The 23,792-nt window shown below is 51.2% G+C and overlaps 2 protein-coding genes and 1 long non-coding RNA gene across 6 annotated transcripts; 2 read left to right on the plus strand and 1 right to left on the minus strand.

Moving 5' to 3' along the window:
* The first annotated feature begins 3,561 nt into the window (after positions 1-3,561).
* Positions 3,562-10,019, plus strand: PEAK3 (PEAK family member 3). Of its 4 annotated transcripts, XM_081499962.1 has the most exons (5): positions 3,562-3,662; positions 4,052-4,137; positions 5,019-5,557; positions 8,509-8,923; positions 9,028-10,019. In XM_081499962.1, the coding sequence occupies exons 2-5, from the start codon at positions 4,056-4,058 to the stop codon at positions 9,174-9,176; spliced, it is 1,185 nt and encodes a 394-aa protein (XP_081356088.1). In that variant the 5' UTR covers positions 3,562-3,662; positions 4,052-4,055; the 3' UTR covers positions 9,177-10,019. The 4 variants fall into 4 exon arrangements, with proteins under 4 accessions (XP_081356088.1, XP_081356085.1, XP_081356086.1 ...); XM_081499959.1 differs by having other exon boundaries at positions 8,509-10,019; XM_081499960.1 differs by having other exon boundaries at positions 4,055-4,137; positions 8,509-10,019.
* Positions 10,020-11,541: 1,522 nt separating this feature from the next.
* OAZ1 (ornithine decarboxylase antizyme 1) lies at positions 11,542-15,011 on the minus strand. The gene is given in 6 exon segments (XM_081499963.1): positions 11,542-12,096; positions 12,267-12,352; positions 12,695-12,867; positions 13,302-13,388; positions 13,390-13,447; positions 14,792-15,011. Coding segments are annotated over 6 exon segments (684 nt in total). The 5' UTR covers positions 14,938-15,011; the 3' UTR covers positions 11,542-11,962.
* On the plus strand, positions 14,716-23,431 carry LOC145510020 (uncharacterized). Its single transcript, XR_014056615.1, has 2 exons — positions 14,716-15,156; positions 22,119-23,431. It is a non-coding gene; the product is annotated as an uncharacterized LOC145510020 (long non-coding RNA).
* Positions 23,432-23,792: the final 361 nt, after the last annotated feature.

Genomic DNA, 23,792 nt, shown 5'->3' on the forward strand with positions numbered 1-23,792 from the left:
AAGGCAGGGCCCCTCAGATGGGTGTCTGTGGCCTGAGTGCTGTGTGCCTTGGAGGAAGTCGTGCCCCCTCTCTGTGCAGTGTGCACATCCATAAACTGGAGGATTGTGGTCTTCTTTCATGCAGGGAACTGTATAAGCTTCCTACAGCCCCTGTAACAAAATCTGATGGCTTACAACAACCGAGATTCATCATTCAACAGCTCTGGGGCTCAGAAGTCTAAAATGGATTGGCAGTTGGTTCCTTCCGGAGGCTCCTGCCTTTCCCAGCTTCTAGAGGCACCACATTCCTGGCTCACAGCCTCTCCCTCCATCCTCATAGCCAGCAATACAGCATCTCCCATCTCTCTCTGCCTCTGACCCTCCTGCTCCCTCTTATAAGGACCCCCAAGGAATCCAGGGTCACTCCCATCCTCATCTAACCTGCAACCTTCATTTCCCCCTGTCATGCCACATAACATATTCACAGGTCCTGGAGATGGACGTCTTTGGGGACTGTAACCCTGCCTGCCACCAAAACTGAGGCATTTTTCTCACAAATGCCAAGTAATGGAAAATTTGGGAGCATCTGGCATCAGGAACCCCGCTCTGGGCAATGCCAGGGATGCAGGGAGTTTGGCCTCAGCTCCCGCAGCACTCCAAAATTACTCTTCAAATAAAAGAACAGCTTTAGGATCTGCAGAGGGCCTGACTCCGAGCTGGGTAGCCAGACGGGGCCACTGTGGGGATGACACACATGGGGGTCACATTTGAGGGTGAGCTGAGGCAGGCATTCCCCATTTCTAGGCTGAAGGGGAGGACTGTCCATTGGGGCAATCATGTGCTGGGCATGTTAGGGTGCTGAGCAGATGTTATCAGGCAACTGCTCTCCTTCACCACAAAGCCCCCACCCACTCCAAGGGGGGCCATCTTGAGGGGGTCCCAGACACTAGCTCCCCCCAATCTTGCCTGTCCTGGGTGGAGAAGTCCCCAGGGATGTCACTGCTTGTTCCAGCCTGGCCCCTCTGCCGGCCTTCCCCTACCCCACCCCAGGGTGAGGCAGGTGAGGCACTGACCCTGAGCATAAAATTTAAGGGGGTGCCCAGATCTCAGTCATCAAGATCAATAATCTAGGGACCTCCCTGGTGGTTCAGTGGTTAAGAATCTACCTTGCAATGCAGGGGATGCAGGTTCCATCCCTGGTCAGGGAACTAAGATCCCACATGCCACAGGGCAGCTAAGCCTGAACGCCGAAAGTACTAAACATGGACATCACAATCAGAGTCCATGAGCCACAAGAAAAGACCCGACATTAAGCAATGAAGATCCGTGTGCTGCAACTAAGACCTGATGCAGCCAAGTAAAATTTAAAAATAAAAAGAATTTTTAAAAAAGATCAATAATCAAAAAATGGATCAATTCATGCCATAAGTCCACAATGGACAGAATACCAAACTTTTAAATAAAGATCCTCTCTGCCTTGGCATGACCCTAATGCCAGCCCTTATTCCAACAAAACTCATTTACAAAAACAGCCACCAGCCCAAGGGCCACAGTTTGCAAATAAGATTTTTTTAATATTATATTACAATGATATTTAAGACATCACTCTGCCAACAAAAGTGCTTATAGTCAAAGCTATGGTTTTTCCAGTAGTCATGTATGAATGTGAGAGGTGAACCATAAAGAAGGCTGAGCACTGAAGAACTGATGCCTTTGAATTGTGGTGCTGGAAAAGACTGTTGAGAGTCCCTTGGACAACAAGGAGATCAAACAAGGCAATCCTAAAGGAAATCAACCTGGAATATTCATTGGAAGGACTGATGCTGAAGACGAAGCTCCAATTCTTCGGCCACCTGATGGGAAGAGCAGACTCATTGGAAAAGACCCTGATGCTGGGAAAGATTGAAGGCAGGAGAAGGGAGCGACAGAGGACGAGATGTTAAGATAGCATCATCAACTCAATGGACATAAATCTGAGCAACATCAGGGAGATAGTGAAGGACAGGGGAGCCTGGCGTGCTGCAGTCCGTGGGGTTGCAAAGAGTCAGACCCGACTTAGTGATGAACTACAACAACAAAAATGTTATTTATCTTGATTACTGGGGTGTTTTGTTTTGTTGGCATCACCTTAAATTCTGTGCCTGAAGTGAGTGTCTTGCTTGCCTCACCCTAATTAATCCTGGATTGGAGCCGTGGCCTGGCTGGGTGACTACCCCTACCCCCGCCCCGGGATCTTATGAAGGGAAGAATAAGAACTGGTAATTAGCAGGGGTTTGGGCAGTGAGGAGGCCATTTCCTCAGTACCTCTGGTCCCTTCTGGTCCGCCTGAAACAATGTGGGATTTGTGGAATCCTTGTCCGGCATAATTCACAGACCCTTCTTCAAGCTCACGGTCCTCCCACTGCATGATTCTGAAATCCACCCAAATCACAGGCTGCCCCATGGATTAAAGACAGAGAACATCCATTCTGTGAATTACAGAAGCTGAGTGCCAGTAAAGAAAAAATATTGAATCAAGTTACGGACCCTCACACTGGAAATGCTGAGGGTCAGAAGGTCAGTGTGGTCCAAAATGTGGAGGACTCCATGAGATGGATTTGTCTCCTTCCCCACACCCAGGGGGCACCCAGTGACGGCCTGCAGACCTCTCAGCCCACCCTGGACCTGCTGTGTGACCCTGCGTGGACTCCAGCCCTCTAAGGGAAATGAGATGGGGCAGCAGGAGAAACTCAGCATGGAAGATGCTCAGACTACAAAACAAAAATGTCTTTGCATCTTCTCAACTGCAGTGACTCCTTGGTTCTTCCTCTACAGAGGGGAAGAGGCTGGGTTTCAGAGAGATGCCACTCACGCCTCCAAGTAGGTAAGGTAAGCCTCAGGCCCCCAGACGGTTTCGACAGCATGTACTTAAGCTAGAATTTCACACTGTCTGGCTTTCCCTGGATTTTCACCATTTCTTGATTTTCCATGTATGGTAATTCTATTATCAAATGTCTTTTTCTAAATCAATGCATTAAGGTGGTGGGAGGGAAGGGAAGTGAGTTGATTAAATAAAAAAAACAAATCCAGCTAGTGTGGCTGGAGACAGCAAACAGGAGCCATTTTTCTGTATTTGCTGGAACACAGTAGGAGTGGTGACTGGCCCAAAGTCACACAGCAAGTCACAGAACTGGGGCTCAAATGGAGCAGTACCTGCCAAGGGTCCTGGGATGGGTAAGGAGTGGGGGCATGCGTTCTGGGGCCTTCTCAGATGATCCTGCAGAAGGAGAAGTGGCTTCGGAGGAAGTGAAAACCACAGAGGAAAGGTCACCTGGCCAAATTTCTCCTTGAACATTCACTTCTGAGGTTCCCTGCCTCCCCAAAGGTGGGGGAGTCTTAAAAGCCTCGATTCCCCCCAACCTCTCAGGGCTCAGTCCTCTCAGCTGCCCACCTTGTGTAACCTTCGGGACCTCGGCCCGTCTTCCCTTCTCCTCCCATCAGCTTTCAGCCCTGGAGCCCAGAAGCCTTCATGGGGAAGTACTGCAGAAAGTCCCCCTCCCATCCGGGCCTGTGGTCTAACAGTTGCCCTGGCGTTTCCGGTTCACTGCAGGGACCGGTCAGACAGTCCCGGAGGCCAGGAGCTGCAGCTATTGGGAGTTGTTCCTCAAGGGCCCTCCTGCCCCGAGGTCACGCCAGTCCTGAAGGTAGGGCGCTCCTGCAGGGGGGCTGAGGCGGGGGCTGAGTGGAAGCAGCCGCTTTTCAAGGCTGGGGTGACCTAGAATCTAGGTGGGGCAGGGCTAAGGGTCAGGCTGCTGTTGGCGACTGCACGGCTTGAGGGGGCTGAGCTCTGCGGACAAGGCCTAAGTACGGGTCCCTGGGTTTTGTCACCGGCCCCCAGATGCTACCCCTGACCCCTAGATGTCTTGTCCTCCCAGCTGGACATTTTGTCTCTATCACAAGAGTACAAGGTCCTTCCTGCTGCCCTGAAAGGTTGATGGGCGACATTCACCCAGAGAGGTCAAACAACCCTCCCAAGGGCCACAGAGCAGGAGGGCCCCTCACACACATGCCATCCACTCTGACCTTCCCCCAGCAGCATGAGCAACCTGGAGTCACCCACCAAGATGCCTGGGACCAACACCCCGACCTGTTCAGCACAACACACGTACAGCAACCTTGGTGAGAGCCTGGGAGGGGCCCTGGGTGGGCAGTGGGACAGGTGGCTGGGGAGGCAGCCAGAACAGGAAGATTGGGTCTTTCATTACCATCTAAGGAATCGTTTAACTCGATTATAGCAGCTTTTAAAAAATATTTATTTATTTGGTTGCACTGGGTTGTAGTTGTGACATGTGGGAGCTAGTTCCCTGGTTAGTTCTGGGCCCCTTGCATTGGGAGCACAGAGTCTTAGCCACTTGACCACCAGGTAAGTCCCCGATAGCAGCTTTTTAACTATTTTAATCAAACTCTTTGTTAAAAAAAAAAAAAAGCTGGATCACCAGCTTCTAAAAATGAGGAAACTGGAGCTCAGAGAGGCTCGGTCACCTGCTCGGAACCACACAGGAAAGTGGGGGCCGGGTGTTTCTCTGCCACTGACTTGTCATTCCTCTGAAGCTTTGTTTCCTTATTTGCAGATTGGAGATAGCATCCTTAACTCATAGGGCACAAGGTAGTTGGGCGTTGGTATTTTCTTTTTTTGGTGGTGCAGTGCAGTTTTGTGGGATCTCATTTCCCTGACCAGGGGTTGAACCCCGGCCCCAGCAGTGAGAGCGCTGAGTCCTAACCGCTGGACCACCTAGAAACTCCCTATTTTTATCCAATCAGAAAAAAATTTTTTTTGGTTACCCTCACCCCACTTCCGTGGCATGTGGGATCTTATTTCCCTGATCAGGGATGGAACCAGCGCCCCCTGCAGGGGCAACACGGAGTCTTAACCACTGCACCACCAGAGAAGTCCCCATTTTTTCCGTTTTAGAGATGAAGGAATTACGGCCGAGGGTAGAGTCCTGGACACTCACTCCCCGTGTCCTCAAGCCCTTCCCCCACTGCTTCCCCCCGCCCAGGTGAGGTCCGCACCCACCTGCTGCCCTCCAAGGCATGCCGCCCACGGACATCTGAGCCTCCCGTGACTGACCCGCAGCCCCTGCCCCCACCCCTGCCCAAGAAGACCCTCACCAGGACCCAGTCGCTGCCTACCCACAAAGCCTCCAGCCCCAGCCTCACTCGAGCAGGGCCGCCTCGGCAGCCCCTTGTGGGGTCCCGCAGTGTGGATGAGAGCCAGGCAGGCGACGACAGGGCGGGGCCAGCCCAGCCGCCTGCAGAGCCGCCCTTCAGCTTGCTGGACACCGCACTGGGCCTCTCCCTCCACGACTTGCACCATCCGGAGGCCGTGCACGCCGCGCTGGAGGCCTGGCAGCTGGAGGGTCTCCGCGCCGTGCACGCCCGGCTGCACGCCCGGCTCCTGGGGGGCCGCCCGGGCCCCTGCCGGCCGGACCACGGCTTCCGCCTCCTGGACAGCTCGCCCTGTGTGGAGAGCGGGGACGCCCTCTACTACCGCCTGGTGCGCGTGCACGAGGAGGCGTGGCACCTCCTGGCTGCCAAGGTGAGCCCCGCCCCCGCCCCGCCCCTCGGAGGTTTCCCCAATTTCCCCTCCAAGGCATAACCCAGGGCCCTTTCTTCTCTGGCCTAATTGCTTATTTTGCAACTAACACCGTCAGTCCTAGGAATCACGTTTCTAAGGTGTGGGGCCACCTACATTCGAGTCACCAGGGAGTCTTGTTAAAATCTCCCCATGCCTCTCAGGGGGTCAGGAGTCTGCTTTTTTTTTTCCTGCCGCGAGGCATGTGGGATCTTAATTCCCCAGCCCGGGATTGAAACCGCACCCCTTGTAGTAGAAGCTAGGAGTCTTAACCACTGGACCTCTTGGGAAGTCCCCAGGAGTCTGCCTTTGAACTCACTCCCCAGTGAATTCTGACGCTAGAAACCCACTGCTAGCTGATAGATACCACTTTCCATCATCAACATTTTCTTCTTCAACAAAATGTACTGAGCACTGTTCCTTCATATCCGTGTGCTGTTCTAAGGAGATTTAAACACTTTCATTCAGCTAATCCTCATGCAAGGATAACCATATTTTATTATAAGGTACTTCTGTTTTATGCACCACCAAGAAAAAAAAAAAAAGATTCCTGTCAAATAAATGTGACCACTAAGAGTCAGACATGTCACCATTTTGGAGGAACCTCACCCATTTGACAGATTGTGCTATTATGAACCCATTTTACAGATGGGAGTGCGGAGGGAGTAAGTTGTTGCTAGCTGTGAGTTCTTTAGTTGACAGCTTGATCCTGGTTCCATCTCAGAGGCCTCTGGGGAGTTGTTGTGTTGGTTGTTTTGGGGGGTTTTTGGCTGTGCCACATGACATGGGGGATCTTAGTTCCCCAACCAAGGATTGAACCCCAATCTCCTGCACTGGAAGCTTGGAGTCCTAACCACTGGACCACCAGAGAAGTCCCAAGGGACTTTATTTTTAAAATTCACACTCCCAGTGCCCCACTTCAGCCACCTGTGCTTTTTAACGCCTGCCCCAAAGTGATTCAAATGTAATCTCCGGAGTTGATGTTCTCCTACTTTTTAGAAGGAGCTTTGCTGACCAGTACTGCAGCTGCTGGCCATGGGTGACTTCTGAACACTTGAAATGGGGCTGGTCCTGACTGAGATGTGCTCTGAGTGCCAAATGTATACCAGGTCTCAAAGATTTAGTATCAATAACAATAATGTAAAAACATCTCACTAATATTTTTTTCACTGATGACCTGTTGAATGATAATATTCTGGATACGTTGGATTAAATAAAATAGATTATGAAAGTTATTTTCAAGCTCATACAACTCAATAAAAAAAAAATTAAGAAAAATTGGGCAGAAGACCTGAAGAGACTTTTTTCCAAAGAAGACATACAGATGGTCAACAAGCACATGAAAAGATGCTCAATACCATTAATCAGAGAAATGTAAAGTAAAACCATAAGGAGGTATCATCTCACACATGTCAAAATGACCATCATCAAAAAGACCACAGACAACACATGTTGGCAAGGATGTGGAGAAAAGAGAATCCTGTACACTGTTGATGGGAATGTAAAATGATGTGGCCACTGTGGAAACCAGTTGAGAAGTTCCTCAGAAAACTAAAAATAGAACTGCATATAATCCAACAACTCTACTCCTGAGTATATATCTAGAAAAAAAAATCACTCATTAGAAAATATATATGAGCCCCAATGTTCACAGAAGCATTATTTACAATAGCCAAGACATGGAGGCAACCTAAGTGTCCATCAACAGAAGATGTGGAATATATATACAATGGGCTGCTACTAATCTGCCATAAAAAAGAATGTAATTTTGCCACTTGAAACATAGATGAGCCTGGAGGGTATTATCAGTTCAGTTCAGTCACTCAGTTCTGTCTGACTCTTTGTGACCCCATCCATGGACTGCATCATGCCAGACTTCCCTGTCCATCACCAACTCCTGGAGCTTGTTCACACTCATGTCCATCGAATCGGTGATGCCATCCAACCATCTCATCCTCTGTCGTCCCCTTCTCTTCCTGCCTTCAATCTTTCTTAGCATCAGGGTCTTTTTCATAAGTCAGTTCTTCGAATCAGGTGGCCACGGTATTGGAGCTTCAGCTCCATCATCAGTCCTTTCAATGAATATTCAGGACTGATTTCCTTTAGGATTGACTGGTTTGATCTCCTTGCTGTCCAAGGAACTCTCAAGAGTTTTCTCCAACACCACAGAAGGGTATTATACTTAATGAAATAAAAGACAAATCCTGTATGTTTTCAATGATATGTAGAATCTAAAAAAATTAAACTAGTGAATATTAAAAAGAGGAAGAAGAAAGAAAGTTACATTCACCTGTTTCTTTTCACTTTTAAAAATGTGGCTACTGGAAATTTTGAATTACACTGTGGCATGAGCTGTATTTCTACTGAACAGCCCAGCTCTAGCACCTTTGCTGTCATCTTCCTCCGTACCAAGTGGCAAGCACAAGTGATGGACACCCTTTGGCAGGCTGGAAACTTTAACCGTTAAACACCTCCTCCCTGGTGTACTGTTAGTGTTAGTCACTCAGTCGTGTCTGACTCTTTGAGATCCCATGAACTATAGCCCACAGGCTCCTCTGCCCATGGGATTCTCCAGACAAGAATACTGGAGTGGGTAGCCATTCCATTCTCCAGGGAATTTTCCCCGAGCCAGGTATCAAACCTGGGTCTCCCGCATTGCAGGCATATTCTTTACCGTCTGAGCTACCAGGGAAGACCCATTGCACCATCCTCCCAGGTGTAGTTTTCCTTAAATCATGTTGGTGAATAATATCTGAATTAACAAGAACCTTGCTTCTGGAGTGATCAGCGATAGTGGGGCAAGTTGCAGTGGATGGGAAGGTTTCAGAACAGGTAGAGCCTCTGGGCAAGCTATGCTGGTTTTCAGGGTGGAGGGGCTCTGTGGTCAGGCTCTGAAGGCCCCCTCTGTCCCACAGGTGCCCAAGCCAGGAGCTGAGGAGCCCCACCCTTGGAGCGTGGAGCTACAAGTCTCTCTGTGCCCGCATTTCAACCTCCAGGGGCTGTGTGGCCTGTTGCCAGAGGGTGCACTGCCTGAGGCACCCTGGAGCAGCTGTGTGGCACTGGTGGCCGAGGTGCCAGAGCTCACTGTGGCCCAGTGGCTTGTGGAGGCAGGTGCTCAGCCGCCCGAGGAGTTCATGAAGACCGTGGCCCTGCTGCTGCTGCAGCTGAGCGCCGCCATGGAGCACCTGGAGGCACGGGGTGCGGCCCTGGCTGAGCTGCGGCCTGAGAACCTGCTGCTGGTGGCACCTCGGGGCTGCATGGCCACGGGGCCCCCGCGTCTGCTGCTGGCGGACTTTGGACGCATTAGCCTGTGGCCTCCTGGCATCCCCGGCATCCACGCATGGCAGCTGGGCCGCCTGCTCCGAGAGCTGCTTGGCCCGAGAGCGCCCTTGGCCACGTCAATGGCCGCAGGCCTGGAGCGCCTGGCGGCCCAGCTGACCCGTGTGCGGCCCTCAGCGGCCCGGACACGCGGCGCGCTGCAAGCGTTGCTCTGGGGGCCCGGACCCGAGCTGCGCGGCCACGGAGCCCCACTGGGGTCCTGGCTGCAGGTGCGCCGAACCATGCTGGTCCTGCACCTTGCTGAGCGGGCCGTGGGTGGGGAGGTGCCTGGTCTGGAGGACTGGCTCTGCTGTGAATACCTGACAGAGGCCACAGAGGCCTCAGTGGACCTCGCCCTCAGTCTGCTGTGGGACTGACCCAGCCTGTGAGTGATGCACCTGTTCCAGGGCCTCTCCAAGTGGCAGGCCCCCCTCAACCTCCCAGGGCTGGAACTGGTGGCTGGTGAATCCATCATAGGGTGGATGCCCCCTTTCAGAAGGGACCAACAGGCCAGCAGAGAATGCAGTTGGGAAATTAGGCCCAACCCCCCCCACTACCCCCAAGAATGCAGTTGCCCCCTTGCAGGGCTGGGGCCTAATGGCCAGTGCCCGTAGAGGCTTTCAGAGCAGCCCATCCAGGTATGGAGTCACTGCCAGTTCATGCCTCTCCCAGTGATTGGAACCCCTCCCACCGCCTTCCAGTGGAAACCAGGTGCCCTTGTGGTACTATGATCTGATGGTCACTGTGTCCATGGCAGTGTAGACATTCCTCCTAAAGGCCCTGGAGCCTACCCTTGCGCTGAGGATGGTGGTATGAACTGTCAAGAACTTGTCAAGAACTGCTGGGGGCTTCCATGGGGAGAGAGGTCTCTGGAACCTGAGACAGCCAGCCCACCCCAGCAGGGTCTGAGCTCACCTGCCTACATGCTCCCCTGGTTCCCATGCCCACTCCCCCTACTCCCTCCACCCACTGTGGCCTCCTTGCTCCCCTTCTGCGACACTAAATTCTGTCCAGCCACCAAGTCTTTGCACTGGCTGTTTCCTCTGCCAGACTTGCTGAATCTCACCTCTTTTAAGCAAATAAAGTTGACCCTCCTGGGCCCTCTCCAGCTCCTGGCCTTGCTTCCCACCAAAGCACCTGTCACCACCTGCAAGTATTTATTCATCTCTTTGTTCACCTCATCCATCAGGTTGAGTTCTGAGGCCCTGCCCATTATTAACACATACTAAGTGTTTAATAGCATAGAATGATAGAATAAACAAAGTCATTTACAGACTCATCAGGGACCTGAGGGAGAGAATGAGAAGGAAGTCTCAGTTTATACCTCTGAAAAGTAGATACAGGAGCCCTGAGGGGTCCCAATGCCCTCGTCTGTGGTCTCCAGTCATGCCCCTTCACCAGCCATGGATATGCTAGGGGGGAACTTTCTAACCCCCAGGTATGACCTAGTCCCTCTCCTGCTCAGACCTTTCCCATGGCCCCTAGTACCTTCAAAATGCAAGGGGTTCATCTAAAGGCTCCGCATGCTGTCCAGCCAACCTCTCCTGCCACATCACCCCTCCAAGGAGGTGCTTTCTGGTCTCCAGACCCTACCCATTGTTCCTTCTGCTGATATGCCTCTTGTACATCCTCCAGCACCCCAACCCCAAAGCCCTTTCTCTGCCTGTGCCCTGCCCACACAGACTGGAGTGTGTCCAGCCCTCTCCCTAGACCTTTGAAAGCCGACTCCATCATCACTCAGGTAACCGAATATCCCACCCAACACCCAGATATACTTGAATCCCACTGAACCCCTTTCTCATAAGATACCAGCTTTGCAACCTATTTGTCAATCTGCAAGGCACAACCCCAGATGCAGCCAGCAGGTGGCGCTGCAGGGCTGCAGTCTTCAGCCTTCGGCCACCCTTACCTCCAACTTTCCCTGGTGGCTCAGATGGTCAAGAACCTGCCCACAATGTGGGAGACCTGGGTTCGATCCCTGGGTGGGGAAGATCCCTTGGAGAAGGGCATGGCAACCCACTCCAGTATTCTTGCTTGAAGAATCCCTATGGACGGAGGGGCCTAGCAGAGGGTCATCCATGGGGTCAGAGTTGTACCCCACAACTGGGCAACTAAGCACAGCACCCCCACCCACTGCAAGGTCTTTGCCTTCTGCCTGCCTCAGACCCCACCTCTGCTCTGGCCAGAACACCCACCAGCAGCGCTCCCTCCCCAGCAAGACACCAAAAGAGGGCTGAGGATGCCCACAGCCAAACACCCACTGCTTCCCCTTCCCCCCTGGGAAATCCCCAGTCAGGCCCTGCCCTGCTCCACTTCTCAAGGCCCAGTAAACAGTTTCAGCCTGGAACCAGGCCACTCCAGCCAGCCTCAGTCACCCCAGGGGAGGGCTCTGGGGAAAGGGGAGTGGCAAGCAGGGTGGGGTGGGCTACCACCTGCCCAGGGGTGGCAGGAAGATGAGGTATGGAGGTAGCCAGGTGGAGCTCCGGGTTGAGCTGGCTGTAGCCAAAGGACACCAGGCCCTTACTTGGCTAACGACTCTTGCTTGCATAGCTCCCTCAGCCCCTGGCAAGCCCAAGGCCCCTATTCCCTTGGCCCCAGAGCCCATCAACACCATCGAGCCAACACAGGTCTTAAGAGGGATAATCACTTTTATTTGGATTTCTGAGAGCAATAGAAGGGTAGATTAATACCTATCTTTCCAAGTTAAAAGACCTAAGACTGTTCCAAAAAGACTTTCAAATAAGAAACTCCTCAAAGTACAAGGATAATCTGAATCATCTTAAACCAGCAATAAAAAAGTAAAATATAAACTTTTATTTAGAATTAAAGCAAATACTTCAGTATCACAAACACAATATTAAACTTCAAGAAATACACGGCTAATTTGGAGTGAGCGTTTATTTGCACAATTACAACATGCAGACAAACCAGCAGGTGAGCAGGCTGACGCTGGTCAGCGCAGTTGATCACACCACCCGCACCAGGCACAGCGCAAAGCACACACGGAAGGGACTGCAATTGAGGCCCCCGAGTGGCCCCAGGGTCATCACACTACTCCTCCTCACCGGAGGACTCTCTCTCAAACGTGTAGGCCATGAAGCAAGCGTCGGGTCTCTTGGGGACAAGGGGATGCCCTGGTCTCACAATCTCAAAGCCCAAAAAGCTGAAGGTACGGAGCAAGGCAGCTGCAGAAGAGACACGAAAGAGATACGATTAAGTCAGAACTCCTGTCCACAATCAGGGCCCAGAGTCTGGAGACCAAGGCCTGAGTCCTGGACCCCATGGGCTCCACCTCCTTGCCTGGCCTCCCCCCTCCTCTCACCCCTGAAGAATCTGAGGAAGGCAGTCAACCTACCTCGATCATCGCGGTTCTTGTGGAAGCAAATGAAGACGTGGTCAACATGGAGCTGCTCCTCAGCAAACTCAAGAAGAACTGCGAAGCTGAAGTTCCAGCATCAGGAGCTGCCCGCTCACACCCCTACCAGGGCCTCAACCTCATTCTTCCACTTCTGTCTGAACCCCAATCCCTCCCAGGTCTAATCCAGGGTCACCTCCAGCACTGCTGACGCTGGAGCCAGATCACTCAAGGGGGCATTCTTAGACACCGTGGGGTGCCCCTGGCCCCATCTACCTGAGGCCAGGAGTAACACTCCCTCCCCTCATCCCTTGGGTGGTAACTGCTGGTCCACTGCTCAAAAGGAGAACCCCCATTCCAGAACATGAACAGCCCATCTGTCTCCTGACTCGGGCTTCCCTCCTCCTTGTACACAGGCTGGCCCTCACCTGTCCTTGCTCCCCTCGGGCAGAGCGCCGCCCGGGATCTCGATGTAGAGGCAGCTGTTGCTCAGCACCGCTCTCCAGTTAATATGTTTGGCGTCTGTGAGCCTGGACTGGACATTAAAAATCCTCGTCTTGTTATTAGACGTTAGTTCCTCTGTTACATTCAGCCGATTATCCTGCGGGGAAAAAATCACATTCAACCATAAACACCAACCTTCACAGGTTGAGGATCTTTCCCCTGGCTACCCTGACAACCCAGAAAAGCACCAAAATGACCTTTCACACACCCCCACGACCCAGTGCTGATGTTGGCTATGAGGGCCTCTGAGCAGCAGCAGCTCTGCCCAAGACCACAGAGAGCCCCAGGCTAAGGTGCTTTCAGGATCTGCCAACAACTACTAGAGGTTCAGGCAAGGCCTGGGCAGTAGTTTGCACCTTTGTTCCTTCTATCTTGGGCTCAGAGCACTGGGTAAAACCAGGAAAAGAGCTCCCAGCACAAGACAAGTGCACAAATGATTGATTGCTGTCTGCTGAGAGGCAGGCACTGTGGGTCTGACCACATTCCCCCCAGCTTAAGTACCCAGGAGTCCAGCGGGAGGAGAATACTTACAGAGTAAAATAAATTAGCTGAAAGATTGTGATCCCTCTGACTATTCCCTCGCCCACCTGGGATCTTCAGGGGTGGGTGAGGGACATCAGGAGCACCACCGAGGCCCTGGACCCAGGTTACTACAGCAGTTGATGGAGACCCTGGAACTGGAGGAGACAGCAAGTGAGCAGCACTGGGAGGAGACCCCGCGGCCTTTGCCGACAGGGCCTGGCGTCCCAATACGGCCAAACTGAAGGTCAAGGCCTTCCAGAGTCCAAGTCCACCAGGGACCCTGCCTCCCTTTTCCAAGGGCGATGTTCACACCGAGCGCAAAAATCAACATCCGGCGGTGGGGCAGCTAAACAATCACAGAAACAAGTGGCCATTCAAATCCGACGCCTCGGGTGATACGCTGGTTAAAGACCCACCTGTCCCTGGGCGCGAGGGATGGGGGTGTTTTTGCCCTTTAACCATCTCACGACTGGCACGAAATGCCGCCCCACCCAATCCTACTTCAAGTTCTACTTCCCCTTTCCCACTGTGCGGTCTGCAGCGGACCTGAAGCTCCAGCAAGCTTTTCTTAGGGATCTGACCTGTCTGTCCGCAGAAGCTGTCCCTGCGGCGGCCCCTTCACTCGCCGGGAGACGTGGGACCCGATTAGTGCTCCCGCCGGTGCTGCGGAGCCCGGCCCGCGGAGACGCCCTCCCGCGCACTCCCCGCGGCCTCCGGTTGCGTCATCTCGGCAGAGGGCCCTCGGCCCCGGGGGAGATTTTCACAATCGCGCAGCCGGCAATGCCAGCAGCCATTTGCTGAAGAGTGTAAACAAGCCCCAAAGTCGCCTCCATTTTCCTCGGCTCCCATCCGGGATCCCCGTCATCAAAGAGCTCGCGATCCGCGCCGAGCGCGCCTCCCCTAGACCCCCTTCCCTGGCCACGACCACCCTTGGCACAGCAGTCCTCCGGGGGAAGGGCGATCCGGCATTCACCCTGATAAGGGCCCCGGGCGCCGTCTACGTGGCGCTGTCCGACTCCGCGCGTCCTAGGGGCTATAAAGGGATCGCCAGGGCGGCTGCCGTCCGATGAGAAAGGCCACTCCGCTGGGCTCGTCCGCCCGCAAAGCCCAGATTCCCCGGACCCGTGGGCTCGACCTCGCCCCTCAAGCCTAGCCGCCCCCCAAACTCGACCCCCGCGCCTCCAAAACGGGCCGTGAACTCTGGTGTCCCCCAAACCCGACCAGAGACCCTGGAAGCTTCCCACAATCCAAACGGAAACCGCCGTGTTCCCCCCGCCTCTCAATTCCACCAGGTACCCTGGAAGCCCCTCAAATCCAATCAGAGGCCCCTCCGCCCGCTTCAGGCCAGCCCCGCCCCCACCCCGCCCCCGGTGCGATTGTGGCCTCGACAAAGGGGTGGACCTCGCACTCCCCGGACTTCCGTGGCGCCCCAAGGCCGGCCCCCTGCGGGCCTGCGCGGCGCCGCTTCTGGAAGCTTCGGGCGGGGGCGGGGCGCTTACCTCTCGCTGCTGCGGCCTCCGCGGCTGTGCAGGCTAAGGAGCGGCATGGTGCGGGTGGCGTGGACGGTGGCGCTGGGTTTATCCCCTTCCTTCTCTCTGGCGAAGCAGTGGCTGTTGAGGATCCGCTGCAGGGAGGATTTCACCATCCGGCCGCTGGGGTCCGAAACCAGCAAAACCTCCGCTGCGCTTCTCCGCGCCGCCGCCGCTGCTCGCCGTTCGCAAAATGGCGCCGCCGTCGCCGCCCACCTTTATAGACAACGCGCTCAGGCCACGCCCCCACGCCGCGGGAACGCGGCCGCACGAGGGTGCGGAGCCACCGGGAAACCCAGGCGCGCCCGCCCCACTCGGCGTCTGATTGGCAAGCGGTGAGGGACCCGAGTTGGGGCCGCGCCTTGGATTGGAAGAATGTTTCGGGTCCCGCCCCGTCCCGTTGCCAAGCTTTGCGAACGCGAGGAGGGGGCGGGGCCGCCGTGGCGTCGGGAACGCGCGGCGCGGGCCCCCTCGCCCCGCCCCCACAGCCGGGCCTAGCGACCGCGGCCCACCTCTGCGCCGGCTTGTGGGGGTGGGGGTGGGGGTGGGGGTGGGGGTGGGGGTGGGGGTGGGGGTGGGGGTGGGGGTGGGGGTGGGGGTGGGGGTGGGGGTGGGGGTGGGGGTGGGGGTGGGGGTGGGGTGGGGGTGGGGGTGGGGGTGGGGGTGGGGGTGGGGGTGGGGGTGGGGTCGGAATCTTACGGGGGCCACGTCTCCACCATGGGCCACGTCTCCACCATGGTCCACGTCTCCCTAGTCAGGGTCCCTTCTCCCGGAGGGACTCCGTCCCCCGGCGGCTCTGGGCGACGAAGGCCACGGATATTTGGAAGAGGGGTCCTAGCGCCCCGTCCCCTTATAGGAAAGATAATTTTTAGTAACCTAATATTTATCGATCTTAATAATGATTTTCTGGATCTGATCTTTCACATGTTGAAACAATTTACAGTTAAAAAAGAACTGTAAATGGTAAAGATAATATTCAAATTTAGTAAAATATTTCATGTACCATTTGGACTTAAGCAAAAATGCTTTTCCTTGTGGATAAAATTACAGATATATTTCACGTGTGAATTAAATTTTGCCCCAAGCAAAAATATTATTCTTGCAGGCCCCACTTTGTTTCATGTTTTTATGTTTTAGGCACAAATAGAGTCTCCAAAGAGTTACATGGAATGAAGTAGCTACTTGTTTCTTTGTCTTTACAATCCCTGGCTTTCAGTTTTATCTCATTTTTATTTCCATTCTACAGCACTGTGTCCATTGGGGTTAGAGACACAAACTTTCCACAAAGGGACCTTGAAATATTACAAAACTATTAGAAATTTACTCTCCAAAGCATGTGGCTGAGGCCCTATGTGTTTCCAAATTCCCTTTTCTGTTGAATGAAGAATTTATTATTTACTTACAGGGCATTTGTAATACAAACATCTAATTTTCAGCATCCCTGAAAATTATGTACCATTATTAAGACTCAATCCTGGCAGTTCAGTGCTTAAGGCTTCACCTTCCAATGCACAGGGTACAGCTTCCATCCCCGGTCAGGTAGCTGAAAGCCCACATGCCTCGGGGCCAAAACAACACATAGAACAGAAGCAATGTTATAATTAATTCAATAAAGACTTTAAAAAATGGTCCACATCAAAAATTACTTAGGAATTCCCTGGTGGTCCAGTGGTTACGAATTCACCTGCCCATGCAGGGAACATGGGATTGATCCCTGATTGGGGAAGATTCCATGTGCCACAGGGTGACTAAGCCCATGTGCTACAACTACTGAGCCCACACTCCAAAACTACTGAAGCCTCTGCACCCTAGAGCCTGTGCTCGAAACAAAAGAAGCCACCACATTGAGAAGTCTGTGCACTGCAACTAGAGAGTAGTCTCTGGCTTGCCAAATCTTTTAAAATCCTGCTTGCAGCAATGAAGACCCAGTGCAGCCAAAAAATAAATAAATAAGTAAATTCTTTTAAAACCTTTAAAGAAAAAAAAGAACTCAACAAAGACTGTAATAATCACAAGTGTTAGGCCAACCAAAGGAATTTCCCAGGGGAAGAATATTTAATCAATGATATTGTTTAGAATTGTCACTCATGGTGAAGACAAAAAGCAGATGAATTTGTACTTTATAGTTGCTTTCAATGTTTCTTTTATTTCCAGGGTTTGCTCTCACTCACCCATCTTAGTTCAGTTCAGTCACTCAGTCGTGCCCGACTCTTTGCAACCCCACAGACTGCAGCACTCCAGACTTCCCTGTCCATCACCAACTCCCAGAGCTCGCTCAAACTCATGTCCATTGAGTCAGTGATCGAGTCATCGATCCAACCAGCTCACCTTCTGTCGTCGTCTTCTCCTTCTGCCTTCAGCCTTTCCCAGCATCAGGATCTTTTCCAGTGAGTCAGTTCTTGGTATCAGGTGGCCAAAGTATTGGAGCTTCAGCTTCAGCATCAGTCCTTCCAGTGAATATTCAGGGTTGATTTCCTTTAGGATTGATCGACTCTTATGAGTCTTCTCCAACACCACAATTCAAAAGTGTCAATTCTTTAGTGCTCAGCTTTCTTAATAGTCCAACTCTCATATCCATACATGACTACTGGAAAAGCCATAGCTTTGACTAGATGGACCTTTGTTGGCAAAGTAATGTCTCTTCTTTTTAATATGCTGTCTAGGTTGGTCATAGCTTTTCTTCCAAGGAGCGAGCGTCTTTTGATTTCGTGGCTGCAATCACCATCTGCAGTGCCCCCCAAAATAAAGTCTCTCACTGTTTCTGTTGTTTCCCCATCTATTTGCCATGAAGTGATGGGACCAGATGCCATGATCTTTATTTTTTGAATGTTGAGTTTTAAGCCAACATTGAAAAAGCAAGAGGGTTCCAGAAAAACATCTGCTTCTGTTTCATTGACTACACCAAAGCCTTTGACTATGTGGATCACAACAAACTGCGGAAAATTTTTAAACATATGGGAATACCAGACCACCTTATCTGCCTCCTGAGAAACCTGTATGCAGGTCAAGAAGCAATAGTTAGAACCGGACGTGGAACAATGGACTGCTTCCAAATTGGGAAAGGAGTATGTCAAGGCTGTATATTGTCACCCTGCTTATTTAACTTATATGCAGAGTACATCGTGCAAAATGCCAGGCTGGATGATGCACAAGCTGGAATCAAGATTGCCGGGAGAAATATCAATAACTTCAGATATGCAGATGACACCACTCTTTTGGCAGAAAGCGAAGAAGAACTAAAGAGCCTCTTGATGAAGGTGAAAGAGGAGAGAAAAAGCTGGCTTAAAACTCAACATTCAAAAAATGAAGGTCACCCATCTTAGGGTACCACTTAAGGGTCCTCACTATTTGTGGGGCCAGTATGTCATTGTTTAAGCTCTGTTTTCTTTTTTAACAAATGTTATTTATTTATTTATGGCTGTACTGGGTCTTCATTGCTACTCGAGGGCTTTCTCTAGTTGCCACGCTCAGAAACCTTGCTTGCTGTCACATCTCCCTCATGAAACTCAGTCAGGGTTGGATTTATTATTATTATTATTATTTTAGTTTTATCTGAGCTGGGTCTTTCTTGCTGCATGCAGGGTTTTCTCTAATTGCAGCGAGCGGTGCTGCAGGCTTCTCACTGTGGTGGTTTCTCTTGTTGCAGAGCACAGGTTCTACTGTGCAGGCTTCAGGAGTTGTGGCGCATGGCTTTAGTTGCTCCTCAGCATGTGGAACCTTCCTGGATCAGGGACCAAATCTGTGTCCCCTGCATCAGCAGGCGGATTCTTAGCCACTGCACCACCAGGGAAGTCCCAGGGTGGAGTTTTTGAGGCAGAAATGAATTCCCACTCTCCACTTTCAGGGCATCCTGGGTGCTGTGGGCCATGGAGCAGCCTCCCAGGCACCACCCACTGGATGCCAGGAGTGACAGTCACCGGTATGACAATCACAGGAGTCCCCCGATTCACCCAGTCTTCCCCTACTGTCACTTTCTCCTTCTTTCTTCATGTAATCTGGGGACACCCAGATGGGGGAGGGAAGGAGTGACAATGTAGGATTAGCAGATGCAACCTACGTATTAGCTTAATGTATTATTTATTTATTTGGCTTTATCTGGTCTTAGTTGCAGCATGCAAGATCTTTCTTCAAGGCTCACAGACTCTCTACTTGTGGTGAGCAGGCTTAGTTGCCCCAAGGCATGTGGGATTTTAGTTCCCTGACCAGTAATCAAACTCACATCTCCTACGTTGCGCAGTGAATTCTTAACCACTGGACTACCAGAGAAGTTCCTATATATTATACACAGAATGGATAAACAACAGGGTCCTACTATATAGCACAGGAAACTATATTCATTGTCCTATGATAAACCATAATGGAAAAGAATATGAAAAAGAGGGCTTCCCTGGGGGCTAAATGGTAAAGAATCCGCTTTCCAATGCAGGGGACATGAGTTTGATCCCTGGTCCAGGAAGACCCCACATGTGGAGGAAAGCTAAGCCCGTGCACCACAACTACTGAGCCTATGCTCTAGAGCCCTTGCTCAGCAACAAGAGAAGCCACCGCAATAAGAAGGCCACACACCAAGTAACTAGAGAGTAGCCTCCGCTCACCACAACTAGAGAAAGCCGCTGCACAGCAACAAAGACCCAGCACAACCAAAAATAAATACATATATACAGTGGGAAAAGAAGAATATGAAAAAGAATGTACATATAAGTATAACTGAGTCACTTTGCTATACAGAGGAAATTAACACAACATTGTAAATCAACTATGTGTGCATGCCTGCTAAGTCGCTTCAGTCATGTCTGACTCTTTGTGACCCTATGGACTGTAGCCCTCCAGGGTCCTCTAATTCAATAAAAAAAAAAAAAAAAATTTTTTTAAAGGACAAAAAAGAAAAAGCAAGAAATCAGAGGGGAGGTGCCTGGCTGGGAGCGGGGAGTCTGTGAGAGGTGAGGGCCCTTCGACTGCAGGGAGGAAAAGAGGGGCATCAAGGAGGGCTTCCTGAAGGTGGTGAGAGCAGAGGTGCTAGGAAGGGAAAGGAGAAGACATGGATGATGGAGGGCCCATGCCCAGGGTCCCACTAGAATCAGTATGGCGAGTCCAGTGGTTAGGATTCCACACTCACTGGCACTGGTTCAACCACCACTCGGGGAACTAAGATCCCAAAAGTTGCATGGCGTGGCCAAAAAATTTAAAAAGATGAGTAAGGGCTTCCCTGGTAGCTCTGTGGTAAAGAATCCGCCTGCAATGCAGGAGACCGGTGTTGGATCCCTGGGTCAGGAAGATCGCCTCTCCCCGTCGGCCCCCTCCCAGAGAAGGAAATGGCAGCCCGCTCTGGTATTCTTGTCTGGGAAATCTCATAGATAGAGGAAACTGGCAGGCCCCAGACTATAGGATCAAAGAGAGTCAGACACGACCGAACAACTAAACAACAAGGTGGGTAAACAACGGACAAAGCAAACACAGCAAAATATGACTTGAATAGCCTCTGGGCAGTGGCGATAAGGGCCTTCCCTGTAAAGTTCCCTCCATTTGAAAACTTTCTTCATCAAATGCTGAAAAGTCAACAGAAAAGAAGCTAAACTCCTTTCTCCTCGTTCAGCGGCCTTTTCAAGCCCCGCCCTCTCTCCTGAGCTTACCCTCCGAGCAGAACCTTCAGAGTCCTCTGGACTCTTGAACAAACAGCCAGAAAGGGGAAGTAAACAAGAAACAACCACTTTTCCCTACGCCTCGCACAGGCCTGGGCAAGAACCAGGCCTCAGATGGCCTGAAGAGGCTGGATTTGGCCACAAATCCACACGTCTGTCACTGGTGATAAAACACAAGGCACCCTGACGTGCCCCTGGCATTATGCCAGCTCCATAAAAACACCCTCACCAGGGACTAGAGGGGGGATGGCAGAGATGAGCAGTCTTATCTCAGACTCTGGGCTACTTTTTATCTCATTTATATATATATATATTTATATATAGCTGAAGTATAGTTAATTTACCACGTTGTGTTAATTTCAAACGTATAGCAAAGTGAATCAGTTTTACACACACACACGCACATACTTATATCTATTCTTTTTCAGATTCTTTTCCCATCTAGGTTATTACAGGATATTGAATATAGCTCCCTGTGCTATACAGTGAAGGGTGAAGTGGAAGTCACTCAGTCATGACTGACTCTTTGTGACCACATGCACTATAGCCCGCTAGGCTCCTCTGTCCATGGGATTCTCCAGGCAAGAATACTGAAGTGGGTAGCCATTACCTTCTCCAGGGGATCTTCCTGACCCAGGGATTGAACCTGGGTCTCCTGTATTGCAGGCAGATTCTTTACCATCTGAGCCATCAGAGAAGTCCTATGCTACACAATAGTTCCTTGTTATTTATCTGTTTTGTAATTTCCAGTTATTTATTTATTTACTTTTGGCTGCACTGAGTCTTTGTTGCTGTGCATGGGCTTCCTCTAGTTGTGGCGAGCGGGGGCTACTCTAGAGTTGCAGTGCTCAGTCTCCTCATTGCAACGCTCCTCATGCTGCAGAGCATGGCCTCTAGAGCACACAGGTTTCAGTAGCTGTGGTTCCCAGGCTCTGGAGGGCAGGCTCAGTAGTTGTGGCACGGGGGCTTAGTTGCTCTAAGGCATGTGGAATCGTCCCGGACCAGGGATTGAACCCATGTCCCCCACATTGTCTGGCAGATTCCTGTCCCCTGTACCACCAGGGAAGCTCAGAGTTTCCAGTTTTGTGGTGATTACACAAAGGAGATCTTGGTCCTCAGTGTATACATATTTGTGGCATTCTAGATAATTTTCTTAGGATCAATTCCTGGAAGTGGAATTTCTAGGGCAACAAACAGCTGTTACCTAAGTCCTTCTAGAAATGGTGTAAGAATTTACTCTCCCACAAGCAGCAGAGGCGAAGGCCTGCTTTGCCACAGCCTCACCGATAGGAAGTATTATCATACAAAAAGGTCTTGCAACACTTGTTGCCTTGATCTGCAGGTGAATGCTTGTATATGGGGTTGGAAAGTCTCCTCCTGGGGGAGATTTTCTTTCTGCTGTGTTTCTGTTAGTCAGGAAGACTGGGGTCTGCTGCAGGAACAAAAGCTCCCAACTCAATGACTTAAGGCAGGAGGGGCTCAGGATTTCCTGGTGGTCCAGCAGGTAAGACTGTCAACTTCCACTGTAGATGGCATGGGTTCCATCCCTGGCCTGGGGAACTGAGCTCCCTCATGCTGAGAGGTGCAGCCAAGAAAAACAAAAAAAATTCAATATAAATAAGTAAATAATTTTTAAAATTTTTTCTTTAAAAAAGCAGGAAAGGCTCACTACAGCAAGACGCCACCCCACACCCACTAAGCTGACTGCTATCAAAAAGATGGAAAATGGCAAATGGTAGCAAGGATGCAGAGAAACTGGAACCTTGTGGATGGTTGCTCCGAAGGGTGTAAAATGGTGTGGCTGCTGTGGAAAAGTCTGGGTGGTTGAACACAGAATCACCATATGACCTGGGTGCATCCTGGAAAGAGCTGAGCACAGGGACTTGAAGAGATATTTGCACTCCCATGTTCACAGCAGTTTGATGTACACCAACCAAAAGATGGAGACACCCCACGTGTCCATGGGTGGATGATGGATGAACACAATGAAGTCCATCCACACAGTGGAATATTACTCAGCCTTGAAAAGGAAGGAGATTCTGACTACATGGATGAACCTTGAGGACGTGATGCTCAGTAAGAGAAGCCAGATACAGAAGGACACACACTGTCTGATACCACTCACAAGAGGTCCTAGAGGAGTCAGATCCACAGAGACGGGAAGTATATGGTGGGGCCAGGGGCTGGGGGGAGGAGATGGGGAAAGTAGTAGTGGGGAAAGTAGTAGTAGTGAAAATTTAGTTGCTCAGTTGTGTCCGACTCTTTGCAACCGTATGGACTGTAGCCTGCCAGGTTCCTCTGTCCATGGGATTCTCCAGGCAAGGATACTAGAGTGGGTAGCCGTTCCCTTCTCTAGGGGATCTTCTTGACCTAGGGATTGAACCTAGGTCTCCTGCATTGAAGGCCGATTCTTTCCCTGTCTGAGCCATCAGAGAAGCCCAGGGGATGAGGAGTCAGAGTTTCATGGGTACAGAGTTTCAGTTTGGGAAGGTGAGAAAGTTCTGGAGATGATGGTGGGGATGGTTGCAGGACAATGTGAATGTGCTTAACACCACTGAGCTGTGGACTTAGAAATGGTCAAGATAGCAGATTTACGGTATGTGTATTTTACAATAGAAATATTTAACGACATCCCACACCCACTATCCAGGTGTATTTCTTCCTCTTGCCTGACGGCCTTCTGGGGCCCACAAGGAGTGCTGCTCCCTGGAGTGATCCAAGCATCCTGCCCTCTTGGATTTCACTGTGGCCCTGGAAGGAATCAGGCAGCAGCTTAGGGCCCCAGCCTGGACATGATCCCAGAATGGACAGGATGGTAAATTTCACAGGATATGTATTTTCCCACATGAAAAGTTTCAAAGGAATATTCAGGAACTGGTGGTGAAAGGTACATAGCCACTCTGGGGACTGTCTCTGCGTTCTTCTACAAGCCTAGAATTATTTCAAAGTAAGACATTAAAAATGAACCCACTCTCTGTGTCTGTGGATCGGCCTGTTCTGCACGTTTCCCATGGGTGGAATCACACCCTGTGTGTCCTTCTGTGTCTGCTTCTCTCACTAAGCATCATGTTCTTAGGGTTGGTCCATGTGGTAGCGAGTGTCAGGGCTTCTCCCATTTTTGTGGCTGAGTGATGCTCCAGTGTGTGGAGGGACACCTGTGTTTATCTCCTCATTAATCTATTGAAGGACACTTGTCTCATTTGTATCTTTTGGCTTTTGTGAATCGCACTGCTCTGGACGTACGTTTACAAATATCTATTCTAGTCCTCGCTTTCTATTCCTTCGGGTGTACACGTAGGAGTGGAATCACTGTCATATGGTGACTCTATGTT

This window comes from Giraffa tippelskirchi, chromosome 6 (assembly GCF_054371585.1).
Source record: "Giraffa tippelskirchi isolate mGirTip1 chromosome 6, T2T-mGirTip1v1.2.pri, whole genome shotgun sequence".
Taxonomy (NCBI): domain Eukaryota; kingdom Metazoa; phylum Chordata; class Mammalia; order Artiodactyla; family Giraffidae; genus Giraffa; species Giraffa tippelskirchi.